The sequence below is a fragment of the Neophocaena asiaeorientalis genome, unplaced genomic scaffold (assembly GCF_003031525.2).
Source record: "Neophocaena asiaeorientalis asiaeorientalis breed wild unplaced genomic scaffold, Neophocaena_asiaeorientalis_V1.1 scaffold391, whole genome shotgun sequence".
NCBI classification, from domain to species: Eukaryota; Metazoa; Chordata; class Mammalia; order Artiodactyla; family Phocoenidae; genus Neophocaena; species Neophocaena asiaeorientalis.
In genome coordinates this window covers 2356280-2379955 of record NW_020174056.1, presented here as the reverse complement: position 1 = coordinate 2379955, position 23676 = coordinate 2356280, and the positions used below count along the sequence as shown (strand labels likewise).

Here is a 23676-nt window from a genome sequence, read left to right as displayed (position 1 = left end):
CAGGTCAACATAATTTGACAATTAGTATCAAAAGCCTTAACACTAGGCCGATTTTGGGCTTCCCTGGTGGCGCAGTGGTTGGGAGTCCGCCTGCGATGCAGAGGACGCAGGTTCGTGGCCCAGTCCGGGAAGATCCCACATGCCGCGGGGCGGCTGGGCCCGTGAGCCACGGCCGCTGAGCCTGTGCGTCCGGAGCCTGTGCTCCGCAACGGGAGAGGCCACAGCAGTGAGAGGCCCGCGTACCGCAAAAAACAAAAACAACAACAAAAAACTAGGCTGATCTTTAACTCAACAAGTTCATGTCAGAGAATTAATTCTAAGGAAATGATAAGAGAGGTACCAAAAATATTTGCTTATAGCAGTGTTTTTAACAGGAAAGAAAACCTTGGAAAAAACCTAATGACCCCAAACCTGAAGATTGGTTAAGTAAATGATGGCATATCCATAACATGGAAAACTATTCAATCATTAAGAAAATATAACGTGGGAGAAAAATATGTATTGGCATGGGAAAATGTTCACAATCTATTGCTCAGTGAAAAAAGCAAATTATAAAGCATTTTGTTTAAAAACTAAAAAGACAGAAAGGAATTCATCGAACTGTGATTTCTCTTGGGTATAATGATTAACATAATTTAGTGTTTTCCCCCAAGTTTTCTTTATTGAAGTCACATCAGTTCTGTAATCAGGAAAAAAGTTATTTTTGAAAACTAAAATTAGGTCAGCATATCTCTCCTTTGGATAGGAAAAGCTCTCAATAACTTAGAAACATACCGTAGCATCATCTGATCCCGAAGCAAAGGCATCTCCGCTCGGGTAGTATCTGCAGAGAGAAAGTGTGGGCACTTAAGAGTGGTGATTCCCAGTCCTGGGTGCCCATCAGAACCATCTGGGAAGGCTGTCCCATGCTGGTCCCCCAGACTTCTAGGGATACACAGACCACTCATTACAGAGGCAAGAAAGGGAGGCTCATCTGGAAGGTCCCATTGACCTAATTTTCTTCTCTGTAAACAGGGGACAGTGACACTGGCCTTGCAGAGTATTGGCGAGGAGTAAATGAGATAATATGTATATCTGTACCAGACACTGAACACAGGCAGGTCCCCTGTATCCTTGCTTCCCCTTGATCATATACCCCATTCCCAAGACTTGGCCAGAGCTAAGGGATAAGACAGTGGTTATAAACACAGACACTGCAATCAGATATACAGAGCCACGGGAAGCTGTCTGCACTGACCACTCACTACACGGGATACTTCTGGCAAGTGCCTTCACCTGGCCCAGCCTCAGTTTCTTCATCTGAAAAGTGAGGATGATAATGTACATTTCCTGCTATAAAGACTGAATAAGACAGTATACATATTATACAAAGAACGTGGCATGGTGCCAAATAAAAAGCATGCAATAACTAATGATTATTACTGTTACAGTCATCCTCTCCTCTAATCAGGCCTTCAGGGACTTCCCTGGTGGTCCAGTGGGTAAGACTCCGCGCTCCCAGTGCAGGGGGCCCCGGGTTCGATCCCTGGTCGGGGAACTAGATCCCGCGTGCATGCCGCACGCCGCAACGGAGATCCCGCGTGCTGCAACTAAGACCTGGCACAGCCAAAATAAATAAATATCTAAAAAGAAAAATAACCACGCCTTCTGGAGAGAGGGCAGCCTAAGTAGAGACCTGGTGGATATTAGAAGAAGAGGGTTCTGGGTAGAGGGAACAGCATGGGTGAGAGAACGTGCATGTTTAAGCTGTTATTTCATGAATATATAGGGATTTAATTTAGTTTTGTGGCTTTACATTCTATCCTGTATCTTAAAAACCTCATTTACTGGGCTTCCCTGGTGGCACAGTGGTTGAGAGTCTGCCTGCCGATGGAAAGGACACGGGTTCGTGCCCCGGTCCGGGAAGATCCCACATGCTGCAGAGCAGCTGGGCCCGTGAGCCATGGCCACTGAGCCTGTGCGTCCGGAGCCTGTGCTCCACAACGGGAGAGGCCACAACAGTGGGGGGGCCCGCGTACCACACACACAAAAAAAACAAACCTCATTTACTATCTGTAGTAATTTCTCAATTGATTTCCTTGGATTTTCTGGGTAATTACTGCACATGTGCAAAAAGTGATAGTTTTTTTCCCCCTGTTTTCCTTTCCTACATTTGAGGTCAAAGAGCTAGAAAATTCTCATTAATATTTCTACCACTAAGGTAATTAAGTATTCTTATTGTGTTCTGGCTTTTTAAAAATTATTATTACTATTATTTTATCTATTTACTTTTGGCTGTGTTGGGTCTTCACTGCTGCATGTGGACTTTTCTCTGGTTGCAGTGTGCGGGCTTCTCATTGCTGTGGCTTTTCTTGTTGCAGAGCACGGGTTCTATGCGTGCAGGCTTCAGTAGTTGTGGCACACGGGCTCAGTAGTTGTGGCTCACGGGCTCTAGAGCGCAGGCTCAGTAGTTGTGGTGCACGGGATTAGTTGCTCCGCGGCCTATGGGATCTTCCCGGACCAGGGCTCAAACCCATGTCCCCTGAATTGGCAGGTGGATTCTTAGCCACTGCACCACCAGGGAAGCCCTGTGTTCTGGCTTTTAAGGGGAATAAGTCTAGTACTTTCCTCTAAGTATAAATATTCTTGAGTGATTAAACTTGAAATGCTGTCCTGACAGTGCCAGCTTCTAAATATATATGTCAAGTCCTGACCTCTCTCTTGGAATCCGGTTCACAGCTCCTGCTACCTACTTGACATTCCCACTTGGTCGTATAATAGCATCTCAGACTTAGCTGGCCCAAGACAGAGCTCCAGAATCCATATGCAACCACTGCCTTCTCCCTGCACTGCCTCCAACCCTCCCTGTCTTAGCAAATGGATCAATGCCTTACTGCCCCTTCTAAAAGATACAGGTTCCCTGAGCTGAGGGTTCTTCTCCTATAATGCAGCCCTTTGCATGGGCAGGTGTCATTTGGCCCTTTTCATGTGACCCTGTAGAATTGGGGCTTAGGTAACCAGCACAAAAATGCTGATACCCCAGCTACTGCCATCACTATGAGTAACCAACTATCCTTCATCTCTAACCCAGGAGTCTCATGCCTTCTAGCAGCATCCATGAATCTGTGGCAGCTAGGGTAAAATCTGAACTCCTTCCCAATTCTGGACATTTCTATCCTCCCTGTGTGTCTTCTTTAGTTTCAGCCACCATCATTTCATTCTAAAATTCACACAACAACCTTCTAACTGGCCGTCATACTTCCATTCTTGCTCCCCTACAATCCATTCTCCATACAGCATCCAGAGTGACCTTTTAAAGGCAAAACATGGATCACGCTAGCCACCTCCCCAACTCAGGACTCGCTAGTGGTGACCTGGCTTTTTGTTAGGTCCCTGAACATCTCACCTCCCTGATCTTCCCCCCAGCTCTTTGCAAGCCTGCCTCCTTCATTATCCTGGTCTCAATTTAAACATCAATTTATCAGAGAGGCCTGACCATTCAAAGAAATAACCCATCTTATCACAGTTCCCTGTTTTACTTTTTCTTAGCACTTAGCAGTACTTAAATAGCACATTTATCTGTGCTTTGTCTTCTGTAGGACAGTAGAGATGTTGTCTTGTTCAAAACAGTACTTCCAGTTTCTGGAATAATGTCTAGCAGATAAGGACTTCATAAACATTTTTTTGAATGAATGAATGAGAAACACTGACTTGACCTAGACAGGATAATATCCATTGCCCCTAGTGCAATTATATTAAAATTCTCCAAGAAATCGGGAGTGCTGTTCAGTCCCACCACAAATCAGCCATTATTGCTGGAAAAGCCTCTCTCAGCCAAATAAATTGAGCCTAGAGGCTAAGTACTAGCCCAGGCTGGGGAACACTGGAGGACAGAGGAGCAACGTGAACATTCTACTCACTGACCGGACGCTGTTGATGTCAGATTCGTGTGTTTCAAAGGCCTGCACGCACTGTCCGGAGCGCATGTCCCACACCATGGCTTTCTTGTCACATCCCTACAAACAGAAAGTTGCCCAGAGTTATGTGCAATGCAAGGAATGTCTACAGACAGGCATGAGTTCTGGTTATGTCACAGAGACCTTTTAGTTCCCATTAGTAAATGGCTGACAATATGCTTTTCTGGCACTAGCTTTACCTAAGGCCACTTTCCTCAACTGATAAGCCCTCACGCGGCCAGAGAGAGGTCTTGGGGTCAGGGTGACGAGCCAGGGAAGGCACCCAGCCCCCTTTTAAGCATGTTTTCTTCTCTCCCAGCTTTCTGAGGGGCTGCAAACTCTCCAGAGCCTCCTTCTCCCCTTCCTCCTGGGCATCTCTCTTCACTTTTCCCTCTCTTTCCCCCTTCTCTTTATCTCTGCCTCTATAAGCCCAGAGGAGAGGAGGGCAGGCGGACAGTGGGTGTGGTGGGACCTCCCAGCTTTGTCTCAGGTGTGTGGGGGGCAGCCTGAGCACAGGTGGAGAGCCACGTGCCCCTGGGCCAGCTGCACCCCAGCAGCCTAGTCAGGGTGTTGCCCGCAGTCAGCTGTGTGGCTCAGACAAGTCACCTCCCGGGACTCCTGCCTCAACACCTGTAAAGTGAACCTTCTCCGGGCCGCTACCATGGCCCAGAGAATCATGAACACTAGGCTTTGCCATACTCTCTTGCTTCCGGGAGCATTGTGATCAATTCCTGCAGAGCTTTCTGTGATCAAGCATGAGCCATATAATTAGACTCTCAAAGGTCAAACAGGAGGAGTCATGGGTTAAAATTAGTGTCCAAGGTGTTGGTTTCAACTCAGAGGAAAGGGTGGATGAGGTGCCACGACTGATGTCTCAGAAAGACCTGCTGTGGGACTTCCGCACTCCAAGCATCTTTACTGAGAATGTGGACAAAGGAATCAGCGAGTCTCTTCAAATCGTTACAGGACCCTACATCAGATGGAGTTTAATACTCTGGAAGAGACAATACAATCCACAATGATATCAACCATTTGAAAAAAGAGTGTAGTTGAGTAGGGATAAATACAGTTATACAAAGACACAAGAATGAAATGTACACAGGTAGGGCCAAATACCCAAGAAGAAAATCAGGGTCCCTGCCAACTCGAGGCCTCACAGCCCTCACCTGAGGCCCGGGACTAAGATGTGGGCAGCTCGGAGCAAACATCATTAGACAGCGTTTGCATCTCTGTCCTCTCTCATCACTTGTCTCCTGAGCGAGATGAGACAGGACCCAGGGGTCAGGTCAGCCACCTCAGTTCTCCATTCTTATTCCCAGGTGTCCATAGACATACTTGCCTCTCTGCATAACACACTGTAAACTCTTCCCTCTACTGCTCACAACATCCTGGGGAAGGTGGGGGGCAAACGCTAGCGTGCCTTATGCCCAATTTACAGAGGATGAAACGTAGAGTCAGGTAGCAAACGTGGGTCCCAGGTATCCTGGCTCATCTGGTGCTCCTCTGCCATGGTGGCCTGCCTGTCTGACTCGTAGCCTTCAGATACGCTGTTCCCTGTGCCCGAGAGTGGGAGGGGCTGGCGACTGGTAGGGGTGGGGCGCGAGAGTGTCCCACCAGTGTCAAAGCTCTGATCACGCCACAGCGATGCTTCACCACCACTGCCACCTGAGCCTCCTGGTGCCTAGCGACTGTCTCTGAAGCTCTCAGATGCTAACTCTCTGCTACTTATTTAAGGAATCTCAGCCCCATCCAGGCAAGTGTCCAGTCTAGTCCCACGAATTAACAGGAAGCGCCACCATGAGCCTCCCTCGTGGACAAAGGACCTCCCAGACATCTTCCTCCTTGGGTCTTTACCCCAGACACGAAGGTGTTCCCGGTTTCTGAGGGAGCCAGGTCCAAGCAGAGCACGTCGGCCCCATGCCCGTGGAAGCTCTGCAGCAGCTGCCCGCTCTCCACGTCCCACAGGGCACAAGTGCCGTCACCACTCGCTGTCAGGATCTGCCGCAGGAAAGGACAGGAAGGGTGTGGCTGTCATTAATGTCCCTGTCAGGGGAAGCCAAGCAGATGCTTACAGTTCCACAGGGAAGATGAGGCTCCTTACACACACACACACACACACACACGCACACACGCCTGCTAAATCTGGACTCAAGCACAGAACTCTTTCTCTGGTACTGAGAAAGAAACAGTTCATTTTTGACACCCTCGCTGTCCTGGAGCTGTTTATGTGCCTGTCCTGGAGCTGTTTATGTGCCTGTCCTCCTGTGAAATCCAGAGGTCTCCCTGCGGTACCTGCGGGGCTCTATACCTGCCTGCCACGTAGGAAGTGCTCTGTGAACGTCTGCTTAACAGAACCTCAAGCGGCTGCCACAAGCAGCCACGCCCAGCATTGCGCTTCCCAGACATTAATGGGCAACCCCGCACGCAGCTGCTAATAGAGAGCCTGGGGTGGGGCCTGAGATTCTGTATTTCCCACAAACTCCCAGGTGATGCTGACGTTGCTTGCTGGGACCCACCTGGAGCAGGATTTTGCTAAACACAGTCTCCTGTAGCTGGATCCCCCAGAGGCTCCCTGGGCCACTGAGTGGTGCTGACAGACACACAGTGTCAACCAGCATCTGCCGTGTGCTGACCACGTCCAGGCCCTCCGCTAGGCGTCAGGGTTTGCAGAAAGACTGTGTCTTGGTCTCTGCTCTCCTGGAGCTTGGTTAACAGGATTGTCAGGAAGGCCTGAAACCCACCAAACTCCCTGTCCCTATGTTAATCAATTCCAGGGCCAGGCACACTTCCCGGTGCTGCGTTAGACAATACTGAGAAACCAAGTAAAAATAACCTAGCTGCCTGCTCCAGGAAATAGCTGCTTCTGCAAGATAAAACTGTGAACCAACTAAGCTTACTTATCAAGACTAACAGCTTTGTAAAAAATTAATGAAACAGAAGCCTCAATTAAATACAGTGGGAGACCGGAAGGGGGAGCTTTCATGTCCTGTGATGATAGAGACCAACAGGAAGAAGACAGACTTTTCTTTCCTGGGAACAATTCACCCAATGAAAAGCCATGGACTCGGGCTTCCCTGGTGGAGCAGTGGTTAAGAATCCACCTCCCAATGCAGGGAACACAGGTTCGATCCCTGGTCCGGGAAGATCCCACATGCACGGAGCAGCTAAGCCCACGCGCCACAACTACTGAGCCCGCGAGCCTAGAGCCCGCGCTCTGCAACACGAGAAGCCACCACAGTGAGAAGCCCACGCACCACAATGAAGAGTAGCCCCCGCTCGCCACAACTAGAGAAAGCCCACGTGCAGCAACGAAGACCCAACGCAGCCAAAAATAAATAAATTAAATAAATAAATTCTTTTAAAAAAAGAAAAGCCATGAACTCTTTAATCCTCCCAACTTCCTTTTCCACTCTGTAAAACGGTTCTCCTTGCCTTGCTGTGTGGGGACTTGCACGTGCCTCGCCATGGTCCACACGCTATGGTTGCAGGCAAAAAAAGTGCAGGGGCAGCAGCTTGCCCACCAGCTCTTTCCGGAAGCCTCGCCAGTTTCCTCCACGACCGCTGCCAAGGTGTGTGCCCTCCCACTTTAAGGTGGGTCTTTTAAGGTGGAAAATTAGTTAAGACATGATAGCTTAGGGTTGGTAAGCCCAGCGAGGTAAGGGTCTTAAAGCAAGTCCTGGTGAGCAAGCTGTTGACCTGAAACAAATAGACTGCCAGGTATTTCTCCAGCAAAGATGGGTTTATTCAGGACCCGCAGAGAACTGCATTTCAGGGTCTGCAACCATGGTGAGGTTGGACCACTCACTCTGGACCCTGAAACCCTCTAAGGACCCTTCCCCAGTTTCTTCATTTTGAGACGGTATAGCGATTCTGTCAAGTTGGGGTTCTCCCTTGCTGCAGTAGGTTTAATAAACTTAGCATTGCTGGGTGGCAGGTGTTTCTGATGGACTTGGCAGACGAGACAATGATCACTTATGATAGAGTGAGAAGCGCTGAGATACAGGTAGGTCTGTGAGAGGGACACCAAACCCGCTTTGGCAACATGTGAGCTGATCTCAGAGGAGGACTGAGAGCTGGCCACTCACTAAGGAAGGGGAGGAGAGCAGAGCGAGCTGAGGGGAAGGCGCACCTGTGCAGTGAATGAAAGGTGTGCCTGGGTACGGAGTCAGGACTTTAGCCTGTAGGCAAGAGGGACCTGTGGAAAGCTTCTGAGCAGAATGACCAAATCAAGGGTATATTTTAGGAAAATCTGTCTGAGGTCAGTGCAGCTGTCCCTCAAGCAGACTCTGGATAGTTTCAAGTCCAAAGGCTGGCCCATGCACGAAGAAGAACACTGGGGTGCCTGGGGAAAGGCATGGTGGCCAGAACTAGGGTTTTAAATTTTGTTGCTGCCCGTGTGTGTGAGGCTTGGGCTCTGGTGCAATTGGGAGAAAGGCAGTGGGGATCCAGGGCTCAAGGCCTCAAAGACCCAGCTGATGGTATCGCAGAGCCCTGGAGCCAGCATGGTTCTGAGCAGCCATGCTCAGGGGACCCACAAGGGTTAAGCCCTGGCAAGCAGAGCCTCCCTATGCCCCACCTTCCTGCTGCTCACAGGGGCTGGACGAGGTGATAAGACAGTGTGGGAAGGGGCTCTTGCAGTGTAAGTGCCCACAACAGAGCCCTCTGTGGGTGGAGATTACTGATGGCTGAGGAAAGAAAACAGGAATTAGGCCTTAAAGACTGCCAGCATTCAGTGTACCCACTGACTGTGCTGCACCCCTAGTTTCCACGTGCTGGTGGTCTCCTCTCATCCTCTCCCTCCTTCCCCCTCTCTTCCCTTCCCTCTCGCACGCTAGGCCTAGCACTTGTAAAAGAATCTTCTTTTTCTTGCAGGGAGGGGACATGTCACAAGGAAAGAATCTATTCCCACCCTGGCCTTCCACCTGCTGGCCACACCGTCTTGGGAGTGTGTTCCTGTCAGCAGTCCGGGAGGCCTAGGATCTTCTTGCAGCCAGGAGAGGCCCCTCCATGGAGAAAGAGCTGGCTGAGTTCCACAGTTCTCAGGCTTCTTGGGTGTGGGCCCCAAGGCCCTCCTCAAAGCCCCCACTTGCAGGCAGCTCTCAAATTTGGAGACTCTCCAGGCTGCAAAGCCCATGCAGCTGCCCATGGGACTCCCTCTGGCCTCGACTTCCCTTAAGAGGCCTGTGTACACCTGACAAGAGGACTCAGGCTGGTCAAAGCAGCTTAGGAACACACAAGACTTGGACCATGTCTTAATTTGAGAACTTGTATTTTGTGATGTGCTACAATTCCCTCCAATCTCTGCTGGCTACACCCACTAGTGGATGCTCCACCCCAGTCCTGTCCTAACATTTGCAAAGGGGCCAGTAATTGCCAATCTTTTTTGGGACATCAGGTCCAAACAAATGACTGCCTGAAATGATTCCCTCGGTCTAGCTCTTTAATGGGAATTTTCCATACCATACTCTTCAGTCAAAGAAATGAATAGTTTTTAAAAGCTAACAGTAACCTCTTAATATTTAAAAAATATTTTAAATATTTGTGCTCTTCATTACAATGTAAGTAAAAATAAATTTTATAAACCAAACATTCATTATGATAAATGCACTAAACAGATCCTCTAACTCATTGTCACTCATTTATTCTGGAATGTAGAGAATCTGTAGGTCTTATACCAGCTTCTTGAGGTTTTTGTTTTTCATCTTAGATCCCAGAGCTGGAAGGAAGCTTAGTTCCTGAGTTCAGTGGTACCCAAACTAGGCTATGCATCTGAATCACCCATGAAGCTTTGCGTTAATATAAATAACAAAACAGTAAGAGCTAATGTTTATTGATATTTACTAAGTATTTGAGATGAATCATCTCATTTAATCCTCAGAAAACCTCATGAGAGAGGAATTTACTATGATCCTCACTTGCAAGTGAGAAAAACAAAACACAGAGAATAATAAAAGCTTGTTCAGGATTCACCATCCAGAACAGGAGACTAAACATCCTCTGTTGCTTTGGCTGCCCCTCCGGCCCAAAGACATCCGATGTGGCCACTGCAGCAGCCAGGGCAACAGCACTCTCTACTGCACAGGCCTGCAAGACTCCTGGTCGCAAATAACAGGTGTAAACGGTGCCCTCTAAGTCCGAACAGCCCTCCCGTCAGAAGTGAGACAATTACCCATCCCCGGGTCTCCTTGCCGCTATCCTTGCCACCCCCCAACCCCGCCGCTGACGTCAGGCAGCTGAAGCCAGAGTGGCCTTTAATCTGACTCAGTCTCCTCCTTCAAACAAACCCAATCCGCCCCAGCCCCAGCAATGGCTCCCGGCCATTTGTAGGGTCACCCCCGACACTCAGGGCACCCTGTGGTCGGGCCCTGCCCACCTCTCGGGCCACCTGCCTCCTACAATGCTCCCCTCCACCTCACTGGCAACACACTCGTCCTCCAGGGTGGCCCCTGCAGCACGTTTACGACCCCCCACTCCTGCTCTGAGCTCCCAGCCTCCCCTGCTATTCAGTCACCCCTGGTATCTGGCAATGCGGGTGGTGGCATCTGCGCAGGTTTTCTGGAGAGATGTGACAGAGACACGATAGGACGCTTTAGGACTTGTGAGAGAAAACGTGGCCAAAGCATTGAAGTTGGATTGTCTCCACTTTGTGGCTTGTTCAAAGTAGGGCACAGATTTACCCTCTGATGCTTTTTCTTTTCAAATATGTTAAAACGGGAGTGTAAAACAGGTACGATGAGGCGTGTCACGTACACAACTCTGAAAGTCAGCACCTGTGAAGTTTTATATACGGAGGCACCTTGGAACCACCTCTCTGACCCAGACAGGAATTTCCACCACCCCAGAAGGTTCCTTGACCCACTTCCACCCCCACCAAGTCAATTAGAGGAGGAGGTTCAATATGGCATGGAGTTCATCTCATCTCTGCCAACAGTCAACAGCCTTGACTTTCCCCATTTCTGATTTTATTAAAAATAATAATATAACCAGGAATTCCCTGGTGGTCTAGTGGTTAGGATTCGGCCCTTTCACTGCCGTGGCCTGGGTTCAATCCCTGGTAGGGGAATTGAGATCCCACAAGCTGAGTGGCATGCTCAAAAAAAAAAAAAAAATATATATATACGCATATATACACACACATATATACACACATAAACATACACATACATATATAAACATACACACGTATACACATACACACATATATACACATAAACACATATAAACATATACACACACACACATATAAACATATACACACATATACACATAAACATATATACACGTATACACACATACACACATAAACATATATAACACACATACACACACATATACACACATATAAACATATATACATATACACATATATATGAAAAACAACAGGAGCTTCCTCTTAGAGTCAACTGGAGTGCACACAGCCTCCTGTGAAGAGGGACACCAGAACAGCTTCCTCGCCTGCAACTCTGCTTTAGCTCTCCACGACCAACCCTGCTCCCCAGCAGGCTGGCCCGTCATCATGCGTCCCCTTATTTACCTGCATGTCAGAGTTGGTAAAGCTGCAGGCCGACAGGTAGTTGGTGTGCATAGCAACAGACTTCTTTTTGGCAGCCATGTTTTCATTTTTGTCAAACGTCAGTGGATACACAGAACACTTATTATCCAAGCCACTAGCATGGAAAGACAGAAGTGTCAACTGTTAATATAGGGCGGTAGAATATGCGTATGCTTTCTCATTCACACAAACTTTTCAAATTGTTTTCCTTTGGCAGTATCCTATGCTGTAACCTTTCCCTCAGCTTTTACTTTGAAGATTTTCAAATGTACAGTAAAATTGAAAGAGAAAATAGTACAATGAACACCCAGATCTCTTCACATACGTTCACTAACTTAACATTTTGCCATATTTGTGGCAGCAAATTCTGAACCATCTGAATACAAGTGGCAGACATGACACATTACATCTAAATACCTCAATTTGCAAATTTACATCTCCTAAAAATAAGAACATATTCTATAATCACTAACTCATTATCACATCTACGAAAACAAAAATTCCATAACACCGTTTAATAAACCATCCATATTCACTCTTTGCCAACTGTCTCCAGGATCCAGGGCCCATTTAGATCCACACATTACATTCTGTTTTTATATCTTTTTTAGAACTTTTAATGGAGAACAGACACATTTTTTTGGTTGTTTATAATGAGAGAACTTAGGTCAGTTGTCCTACAGAATGTCACACAGTCTGGATTTGTCATGTTGTTTCTTAATGGTTATATTTAAATATAACATTTAAAAAATTTTTTATTTTATTTTACTTATTTTTGGTTGCGTTGGGTTTTCATCACTGTGCATGGGCTTTCTCCAGTTGCAGCGAGCGGGGGCTACTCTTAGTTGCAGTGCATGGGCTTCTCATTGCAGTGGCTTCTCTTCGTTGCAGAGCACGGGCTCTAGGTGTACGGGCTTCAGTAGTTGTGGCACATGGGTTTCAGTAGTTGTGGCTCGCAGGCTGTAGAGCACAGGCTCAGTAGTTGTGGCACACGGGCTTAGCTGCTCCGCGGCATGTGGGATCTTCCCGGACCAGGGTTCAAACCCGTGTCCCCTGCATTGGCAGGCAGATTCTTAACCACTGCGCCACCAGGGAAGTCCCTCAAGTATAACATTTTTAACAATAATATAAATGTGATATATAAAGGTGATATTGTGTTATTTCTTTCTTACTGCTTCACTTTAGGAGGCTTGCAATGCCTCTTGTGTCAAGATTGGTGACGCCAGCTTTGATTACTTGGTCAAAGTGGGGACCGCCAGATCTCTCCATGGTAAGGGTGATTTGTTTGTAATTACAAGCATATTTTGTTTTATTGCGCTTTGCTTTATTGCATTTTTACAAATTGAATGCTTGGGGCAACCTGGCATCAAGCAAGTCTATTGGTGTCATTTTTCCAACAGCACTTGCTCACTCTGTGTCTCGGCGTCACATTTTGGTAATTCTCACAAATATTTCAAACTTTTTCATTATTGTTATATTTGTTACGGTGATCTGTGATCAGTAATCTTTGCTGCTACTATTGTAATGGTTTTGAGGCACCATGAACCATGCCCATATAAGATGGTGAACTTAACCGATAAATGTTGTGTGTGTTCTGGCTGCTCCAACTGACTGCCGTTCTTCTCTCCCTCTCCCTCTCCCCAGGCCTCCCTATTCCCTAAGGCACAACAATACTGAAATTAGGCCAATTAATAACCCTATAATAGCATCCAAGCATTCAAGTGAAAGGAAGAGCTGCATGCCTCTCACTTTAAATAAAAAGCCAGAAATGATTAAGCTTAGTGAGGAAGGCATGCTGAAAGCCAAGACAGGCTGAAAGCTAGGCCTCTTGTGCAAAACAGCCAGGCTGTGAAAGCAAAGGAAAAGTTCTTGAAGGAAATTAAAATTGCTGCTCCAGGGAACACATGAATAAGAAAGCAGAACAGCCTCATTGCTGAAAGGAAGAAAGTGTTAGCGGTCTGGATAGATGAAACCAGCCACAACATCCCCTTAAGCCAAAGACTAATCCAGAGCAAGGCCCTGACTCTCTTCAATTCTATGACAGCTGAGAGAGGTGAGGAAGCTGCAGAAGAAAAGTCTGAAGCTAGTAGAGGTGGTTCATGACATTTAAGAAAAGAAGCTGTTGTCCGTAACATGAGTGCAAGGTGAAGCAGCAAGGGCTGATGTAGAAGCTGCAGCAAGTTATCCTGAAGATCTAGCTAAGATCAATAATGAAGGTGGCTACACCAAACAACAGACTTTTAATGTAGACAAATGAGCCTTATATTGGAAGAAAATGCTATCTAGGACTTTCACAGCTAGAGAGGAAAAGTCAATGTCTGGCTTCAAAGCTTCAAAAGGCAGGCTGACTCTCTTGTTAGAGGTCAATGCAGCTGGTGACTTTAAGTTGAAGCCGATGCTCATTTACCATTCCCCAAATCTTAGGACCCTTAAGAATTATGCTAAATCTACTCTGCCTATGCTTTATAAGTGGAACAATAAAGCCTGGGTGACAACACATCTGTTTACAACACGGTTTACTGAGTATTTTAATCCCACTGTTGAGAACTACTGCTCAGAAAAAAAGATTCCTTTCAAAATATTACTGCTCCTGGACAATGCACCCAGTCACCCAAGAGCTCTAATGGAGATGTACACAAGATTCATGCTGTCCTCATGCCTGTTAACACGACATCCATTCTGCAGCCCACGGTTCAAGGAGAAATTTTGATTTTCAAGTCATTCTTTAAGAAATACGGTTCGTAAGGCTATAACTGCCATAGATAGGATTCCTCTGATGGATCTGGGCAGAGTAAGTTGAAAACCTTTGGAAAGGATTCCCCATTCTAGATGCCATTAAGACCATTTGTGATTCATCGGAAGAGGTCAAAATATCAACATTAATACGAGTTTGGAAGGAGTTGATTTCAACCCTCGTGGACGACTTTGAAGGGTTTAAGATTTCAGTAAGGGGTTCAAGACTTCCGTGGAGGAAGTAACTGCAGATATGGTGAAAACAGCAAGAGAACTAGAATGAGCAGTGGAGCCTGAAGATGTGACTGAATTGCTGCGATCTCATGATAAAACTTGAACGAATGAGGAGTTGCTTCTTACGGATGAGCAATGAAAGCGGTTTCCTAAGATGGAATCTACTCCGTGAAGGTGGTTGAAATGACGACAAAGGATTTAGAATATTAATAGACTTAGTTGATAAAGCAGTGGCAAGTTTTGCGAGGATGGACTCCAATTTTGAAAGTTCTACTGTGGCTATAATGCTGTCAAACAGCACTGCATGTGACAGAGAAATTGTTTGTGAAAGGAAGACTCAATCGATACAACAAACTTCACTGCTGTCTTACTTTAAGAAATATCCACAGGCACCCCAGCCTTCAGCAACCACCATCCTGCTCAGTCAGCAGCCATCAACACTGAGGCAAGACCCTCCACCAGCAAAAAGATTAAGACTCATTGAAGGCTCAGTTGATGGTTAGTATTTTTTAGCAATAAAGCTTTTTTTTTTTTTTCCTTTGCCGTATGCGGGCCTCTCACTGTCGTGGCCTCTCCCGTTGCAGAGCACAGGCTCCGGACGCGCAGGCTCAGCGGCCATGGCTCACGGACCCAGCCGCTCCGCGGCATGTGGGATCCTCCCGGACTGGGGCACGAACCCGCGTGCCCTGCATCGGCAGGCGGACTCTCCACCACTGTGCCACCAGGGAAGCCCAGCAATAAAGCATTTTTTAATTGAGGTATATACATTTTTTTTTAGACATAATGCTACTGCACACTTAGACTACAGTATAGTGTAAACATGACTTTTATATGCACTAGGAAACCAAAAATTTTGTGTGACGCACTTCATTGTGATATTTGCTCTATTGCAATGGTCTGGAACCAAACCTGCAATATTTCCAAGGTATGCCTGTAATAATAATCTGCGGTGTGACACCTTTAGGTCATGTTAATATCCTGTTGCCAACAACCATCATACAATGGCTTTAGCATGATTAACCTTGCTTGAATAAAATATTACTTTATGATACAAAATGGTGATCTTCTAATTTGATAATTCCTTCTGCATTTATTAGCTGATATTTTTCTGTAAAGACAAATCCAATCCCTCCTCCTCCCAGTATCACTGCACACCCATGGATTCTTTTTTCTCTTCAACTGGGTTATGATCCATTACTACCATTATTCCATGTGATGCTAAAATTATCCCAATTTGGAAAGTTGGCGGGGGGCCCTTCAAGCGGCTCCTGTTTCTGTTTGATAAGATTCCATTAATATGACTTGAGTGTTCCCTTGCTTTCTGGAACAAGAAAATATCCTAGGCTCACTTTACTCTTTTCCTGCCCTAGACCTACAATCAGTCTTACTCCAAGGAGCTCTGCTTCCATTTAGTGGGGAATGACATTTAGGAGGGGCACTCCCTTCTGAGGCCGTGGGGAACCTAGGGGACCCCTTTGCCTTTCCAACTGCTTGGAGGTGCAGGTATAGACTTGGGTAGTCTCTTACCAGTAACTAGCTTTGGCAGCATGTTTATAGATGGTGTGAGTGGGAATGATTTGCACTTGGCTGTGACAATGAACCAGCGTGCTTCAGACTATGGGCTTCCCTGACTCTCAAGGTGAAACATGTTCTCCTATTCTGAAGCTTCAGAGTAATTTCTGCAGCTCTGTGGGGATACTCACTCACACTTGGGTTTATTTGCATTGCTATGAGAAGCAGAAAGGTTTTGCAATGTGATGCATTTGGTATTGCATCTCTGCTTTAGTACCTAACTCATTCTGTGATCTTTGTTATGTTTTTTAGCCTCTCTAAGCCTCAGTGTTCTTAACTATAAAATGGAGTGGATCCCACCCACCTTTCACAAGGGGCTGTTGTGTAGATAATATAGAGTTCAGAATGGCTCTTGACACATGATAGAGGCTCAGTAAGTGGTTATTATTGTTATTTTTTAATTCTTGCTTGGAGGCAGGTACTATGTTTTATTCATCTTTGAATTTCCCTAGGGCACCCAGTCCAGTGCCTTGCACACAGGTGCTCATAGCAAGTGTACAATACCTGAATGAAGGCTTCTTGGTGATATGGCTTCAAATAAAAAATATACATATATGTATATAAAATCAACTGACACATTTTTTTGAGAAGGGAATTGTGTATATACTGGTGGAGTTTTAGCTTTCAAGTTTGGAACCAACTGAGAGATAGACCCAGATGAAGAGAAAAACACCCTTTTGTCACCTGTAACGACATTTAGAGAATACGACATAGGTGTGGATCTGTGTGATAATGGAGTTACAGGGATGTCACAAAGCCATAGCTGGGAAACACTATGTTAGATTATCACTGGAAACTCAAAATGAATTGCAGCATGGTCTGAGTAGGGCAGATGGTGCTTTTATCTAAGATGAGGACTCAGTCTTTCTCAGTTTAGTTTTTCTGCTCTCTCCTCATCCATGGGACTCCTGATATTTTAAAAAGTGCTTTCCCAAATATTCACACCTTGAACTTCTACTTTGGTTTTTATATCAGCCTGTGAGACAGCCAATGCAGGTCTTGACCAACTACCACATGCCAGGACCTGGGAAACAGAGATGACAAGAGATTAAGGCACCAGCCATTCCTCCACTCTGTACTCTCTCTGAACCGGGTGTCACCAAAAAAGCTGTCTACCTGGGCCTTGTAAAATTATTCTCACCCCTGACTGTCCCCCTGTCCTCCTGGAAATCCTTCCACTGGGTTTCATGTAGTGAGGGTTAAAATAAGAAATAGCCTACAGAATCATTTTCTGAACTACTATTGAAGACATTGTGTGCTATATTATTATATTCATCATATATCACAGAAGGATATACCCAATGTGTTCTTTTTGTAATTTGGCGCTAGACATCTGATATCTCAATAGCAAATATTGAGAAATTTATATAACCCATCCAACTCTATGCATTTGCTAGAATTAATGCCTGATTAGAAACATATGACCCGAGGGTTTTTTAAAGTGTAGAGTGTTTATCATTCCCACTGATAACTGAAGAATTAACCTTACTTAATGGAAGGTCTGGCCTTTGCCCTTCGCTACTGGGAGGTGATCTCTAAGGCCCTGGAATGTCCTGTCTGTTGGCAGTGTCTTTGTCTGGGGTTTTGGCCACTGGACAGTCTAACACTGTGATCTGTGATGGAGGTTTTGGGACACATCCTGTGAGTTCTCACCTCCGAAGGAAGTAGAGACTAAAGATATTAACCTGACCTCCAGGAGAGAGGTCACAGAACAGTATTTTATGGCCAACAGGACATGTGAAACGCTGCTGTGTCACCCATACTTACCCGCATGCAATGGCACATCCCGATGGGGCATACGCACACGCCATCACCCACGTGCAGGGCATTGTGACCGCGTGCTCCTGCAACACAGCACACACCATGCACGCAATGAACGAGGGCACTTCTACACAAACGTCAGTTTTGACCAAGTAAAATCACTGAAGCGTCTACCAAATTACTTTCTAGTTTCAAAGGTCAGTGGTTTGGGCTGAGACTGATGAGGAGACTCAGATCCTCTATAATCAACCAAACTTTATGTCATACATTCTAAAAGTTAAAAATCTCAACTAGCAAAAGAATATCCTTAACGTCTTACTTCTTTCTTACTGTTGTACTCCCCCTGCTGTTCTGAATGAATATTGGGGCTCATTTTCTTCGAAAGATCTGTCTGAATTTCATTTCACATACGTATATGCTTCACCTTATTTACTCAGATTCCCTCTATTTTAAAAACGTATTCTTGAATGATTTTTTACATGTATGTTACAAGTTTGTTTACCTGTGAGTGAGTATACAAGAGCCTCTGTCCTCTGTGGGTCTTAAATCATTCCTGGGCAGGTAAGAATGGGGGTGGGCTTGGGGAGGGGGATTAGAGCTGTGCTCTGGGAGAAAAGGAAACCTGTAACATGGAAGCATTCAGAGGAGGTGTAAGTCCTCGGCTCCTGGCTGGGGTCTGAGTCACCCGTATTCTCCTGCACGCATATAAGCAACTGAGGCATGATTCAAAAAACTTCTGAGTCTGTGGCCCTGTTTCCATGGGAGCCATGGGCCCTGGACCTGGTTCTAACACCAGCGAGATGTGCAGCCTCACACAGGCTGGCCGCTGTCTTACCTCATTCTCCTTCTCCGTCTGGGAAGGGAGAGGATGGGACTAGACGGTTTGGTAAAGTACATTCAAGTGCTGGTCTTCTTTCCTGTTATGATTCTCTGTGTTTTTGTGGGGAGACATGGGCCTTGATACTGCCTGTCAAAGTTCTTTGTCACTCATGGAGTAGTAGCCCTTCAGACATCATGAATAACCTACTTCCACGAATGAGTGGCCACTCTCAGCACAGGGCATCCCGGCCCCTTTGCTGACAAGTGATAACTATGGCCCTGCCAGGGACCACAAGCGGCCACCCAATGGCTCCCCAGACATCAGGAGGCGTGTGCTCTACGCCATGCTAAGGCATAAACAGAAGCAACCCCCTAGCCCCAGCCCTGAAGATGCTGAGGAGTTCTGGAGAGGCAGAGTGATGTATAGGAAAGCCCTCTGCAAATTGTTACGTTGTCATTTTTATTATTCCCCAGGGGTCTGACCATTCCGGACTCTGCTCTACAAGATGGTTCTGGGCCCCCTTGAGCAGGTTGTATAACAACTGCCTATTATGACACTTACTGAACACGTTCAATAATGCGGAATAAGGATGCTGTTCAATTTGAGACAGATAATAGGTTTCTTTTTTATACAGTGAAAAGGAAGACTTTCTTTCTAAGTAAACACTGGAGTCCATATCTAATATACAGTACTTGTTACTGCAAATGCCAACACGATGCAGGCGTGCAAGCGCACGTACACATAGATTCTGCCCTTTCTGTTTCATTACAAGTCTAAACTTAGGTCTCACTTGGAGCAGTACATGCCTATGCCAGACTTGCAAGCGGCTGAGACTCCACGGCATCCCTGTGAAGAGCAGTTTAATCCCACTGAGGTCTCAGCTCCCCACCCACTGTTTGCTCAAGTCCACGTGCTATGGAGTCTAGTCGAAGACAGAGAGGGGAGAGGAAACTGGGGGTTGGGTACCTCTTATTATCAGCCAGAAGAAAAATCCTAAATACAGTAGTAGCACGTGTGAATGTGACAAGTTTCGGGGCCATGCCCTTTCCTGTTTCCGTATCGGCACCCTCTATGTTCGCCCTGCATGCTCTTCTCTGGGCGAGGTGTTCGGCTCAAGAGAGCAATGAATGCTACAGTGGGCTGCTGAACCATCCGAACACGGGTGGGCTTTCATGGGGTTTGCACCCCCAAATAGGCTCCTGAAGGGCAGGGAGACCAGTAGTGGGGTGCTTGGAGAGGACGAGGACAGGGCTGGGGTTCTGAAGTGCCTCAATCCACCAGGGACAATGCCTTACCTTGTTAGTAGTGAAGGAATCCCACACGATCACCTTCCCATCCTGGAAGGAAATGAGTAAACAGTTGAACAAGCTAGAGGTCACCACTGGGGAGATGGAAGCGGGGAGGGGCAGTATAGGGGTAGGGGATGAAGAGGTACACATTGTTATGCATAACATAAGCTACAAGGATATAGTGTACAACACAGGGAATATAGCCAATATTTACTAATAACTATAAATGGAGTACATAACCCTTAAAGCTTGTGAGTCACTATACTGTACATCTGTAACTTATATAATAACGTACATCAACTACACTTGAAGAAAAACAAAAAAGAGTGAACAGTTAAAAAATTCTCAACAAGCCCCAACACGTTAACTGCTGAGAACCTCATGGAAAGCCAAGTCCAGCTGGGCAGTGCCAAGTGGAAAGCCAGAGCAAGTATCTGGACAATCAAGACCCTCCAACCCATCCTTGAAGAAATGGGAGTGGGTGGCGACAGCACTTTCCAGCCTGATGCAAGTCTCAGTTCTCAACCTTGCATCCCTTGTGTAGATACAATGACAGAAAGCAACACTCAGACACTTCTTTTATGCCAATTATAAACCAAGCACAAATTGTTGGTAAACTGTCATCACCATCGTACCCCGAATGTCAGTAAGTTATACAGGGATAAGGTAAAGCTGAAATTACCTTCAGATGCCTGACAGTAACTAATGGTCCCCCCACCCCACCTCCCCAGCCTGTCCTCCCTACCATTCGCCTGAGTCCACGTTCCCTGCAGAACCGTGTAAGAGCCCCACCCCACTCTTCGCCCCCCTCCCTGTGTGGAAGCTGTGGAGGGGGACTGGGTGGGTCTGACATCAGTCTGACTCCCCCAGGTGCTCAAGGACATCACAGCCTCACCCCCACCCACCCTGCAAAACAACATGGGACTCACACCTATGATGGTGGGGACCCCCGTGGGCAGCTGTTCCGGAAACAAAGAGCACTCCCTATGGAGGGTGAGCTCTGGGCGATGCCACAGACAACACGGCCACTTTCACTGCAATCGTTCTGCAGCCCCAGTAGGGAGTGTGGGGAGGGGCTATGATGCCATCTGTTTGTAATGCAAACCCATCAGAGATAAACCCACGTAAGCCCCAGTCACTGCAGTGCAGTTGTCTACCCAGAACGTGGTGTAAGGGTTGTCTGGGCCCCCAGGCTCCCGCTGGCAGTGGAGGAGGACGGCTGAGCCGACCTCCTTCAGCACATGGGTCCCCCCTACATCCTCAGGGATGGAGAATCTGCAGCCTCTACTGCAGGCTTGATTTTTTTTAATCACTCAAGCCATTTGGAGCCAGATCTGGTGAGAGAGGTGAATGCCACTTAGGGGCACCAGCAAGGTCTGAGTAATGAAAATGACACAGCTGCTTGCTTCACTTGATCTGATGGAGGATTTCCATATTCACGCTGTGTGGGGCTGAGAGGCCGTGATCAAAGGCAAAGTCGGCGGTTTGGGGCCTTTTAAGACTCCTAAGCACATTTGTGCTTCTAATTTTTCTGACTAAACGCCCATACATGCTGTGTGGGTGAATTAGATAACAGAGCAGAGGGCTGCGGTGGGGCGGGGGGTAGAGACTCAGTGTATCACCCAAGTCAGCATTCCCTTCAGAGGCTTCCTCCACCGCACAGCCCGCCTGCCTGGCTCCACCGCCCACCTACTGTGCGCTCTGGAGAGAGAAAGGCAACCAAGACGCTAAAAGCAGTCTCATAACTAAATGTGGTCCCTCCGTGAGCACAGACAGCAGGGGCCTACGTACCTGGAGAGACTGTGCCTCCACCCCAAACCCCAACCCACTCAGTCAGGCAGATGAATTTCCTGCCTTTTAAGGGAGAAAGGCTGCTCTGAGTCACTCAAAGCCTGTTCCAGAGCCCTTCTGCTGTTTCCCACCTTCCTCCCTTCCCCCACCCACTCTCCGACTCCCTCTGCAGTAGAGGTGGATGGATGGAGTCAGTCAGCAGTGCTGAAGCATCCCTCCTCCTCTCCCACCCTCTCTAGTAAGAGTGGTACACGAGCGACAGAAAGTCCAACATATGGCATCCTTTTAAGGATTAAAAAAAAAAGTCTAAAAGGCTAGGTGGCAACATGTACATCTCAACAACCACTTTGTAAAAAGGAGCCTTTGGAAAAAAGTCTAGAAAGAGGTGCTCTAAGATAATAATGATTGTAACAGGGTGGTAGGGGTAAAAACCTTTTCTTTTTTCCAGTTAAATACATAACTGATACATTAAATTTTTTATGAACATTTAAAAAGCAAGTGCAACGTGACATACTAGATTTGTAGGTAATACAGGAGATTAATAACACCTGTCCTATCAAACATAGTACCGACAGAGATATTAGAACTCATGGATTCTTTAGAATATTTACAGTTTTGATACTTAAAAGGGTTATAAATAAAAACCAAATTTTCCTTTGAAAAAGCTGGACTAAAGGCAGAGGCAGGGGTCGGGGGGGCGGTAAACTGGCCATAAAAATATATGACTTCAGTTTATGGTTTTATGTTCAACGAATGTAACATCAAAATAGACATAAAAAGCACTAAGCAGTAGTAGCTAGCCTCCTGAAAGACATGTCCTTGTCCAGGCCCCTCCGTCATTATATCGGTGTTGGTCTGTGTGACCAGCGGAATGCAGAACGGAAGGAATGTCACTTCTGAGGCCAGGTCATCAAAGACAGCACGGCTTCTGCCTTTGTCTCCCTCTCCTGCTCTGGTGGAGGCCAGCCACCATGTCGTGAGCAGCCCGATGGAAAGGTCCACATGGTGAGGAGCTAAGGCCTTCAGCCAAGAGCCATGTGAGTGAGCCATTTTGGAAGTGAGCTTCTGCCTTAGCCAAACTGTCTAATGACTGCATCCCTGACCAACATCTTGACTGCAACCCTGTGAGACACCCTGAGCCAGAACTATCCGGCTGAGCTGCTCCTGATTCCTCACTCTCAGAAACCATGTAAGATACGAAATATTCACTGTGTAAGTTGTTAAACTTGGGGGTAATTTGTTATGCAGCAGTTTAATAACTAATACATAAGATGTAAAAATAAACCATGTCAGCTATATAAAATGAATGAAAAAAGTATACTTCACAAAATACATAGTTTAAATTTGTTCTTTAAGGCATAAAAACTGCTAAACTCTTAAACTGAAAGAAGCCACAATGGCACTTCAACCACTTACGCCCTCAACTTGGAGGAAAAAACCCCCTAATTTAAAAATGGTTTCACTTACAAATAAGACCTTGAAATATACTCAGGAAGAAAATTTTTGAATGGTTTGTAAAATAGAGTTTATAATATTTCAGTTATTACTAATTTCAAATCTACCCAAAGTAGTGAAGTTTTCAAGTATGCCAGAGAATTCTTACCGGGGTAACTCGTGTCCTTTGGCGAACAGGCAGTGACATAGCATTTGGAGAGGGTCTTTTGAAAAGGACGGCTCTTTCCCTTCAGCTTACAATCAGAAATGTGCCCACCATCACCTGACAGGTGTGACATACCTGCGAGGAGCTCACGATCCTCCTCTTATCCTTGCACCAGTCCATGCACAGAACCTTGTTCCCGTGGCCTTTGAGGGTCCTTCTGGTCTTCATGACAAACTGCCCCAGGGCCTCCACGCGCTCGGCCACCTGGTGCACTGCAAGGACAAGACACACTCAATCCCGTGACCAAGGACCAGGTCTGAGCCACAAGTTGGCACAGGGAAGCCATCGGTGCTTCATTCTCCTGCGCTTTACCCTATTGCCCTCGCAAT

The 23676-nt window shown here is 46.5% G+C and overlaps 1 protein-coding gene across 3 annotated transcripts in view; it reads right to left on the bottom strand.

Moving 5' to 3' along the window:
* The window catches only part of GNB5 (G protein subunit beta 5), a 43529-nt gene that overhangs the window by 6100 nt on the left and 13753 nt on the right, over nt 1-23676 (bottom strand). For 2 of the 3 annotated variants that reach the window (XM_024754332.1, XM_024754330.1), the window contains exons 2-8: nt 23423-23559; nt 19903-19944; nt 17794-17870; nt 11470-11602; nt 5790-5933; nt 3904-3995; nt 775-823 (exon numbers count right to left, since the gene is read on the bottom strand). In XM_024754332.1, the coding sequence (XP_024610100.1) occupies nt 775-823; nt 3904-3995; nt 5790-5933; nt 11470-11602; nt 17794-17870; nt 19903-19944; nt 23423-23559 (674 nt within the window). The remainder of the gene's footprint in view (nt 1-774; nt 824-3903; nt 3996-5789; nt 5934-11469; nt 11603-17793; nt 17871-19902; nt 19945-23422; nt 23560-23676) is intronic. The other variant, XM_024754331.1, reaches the window with a different exon arrangement.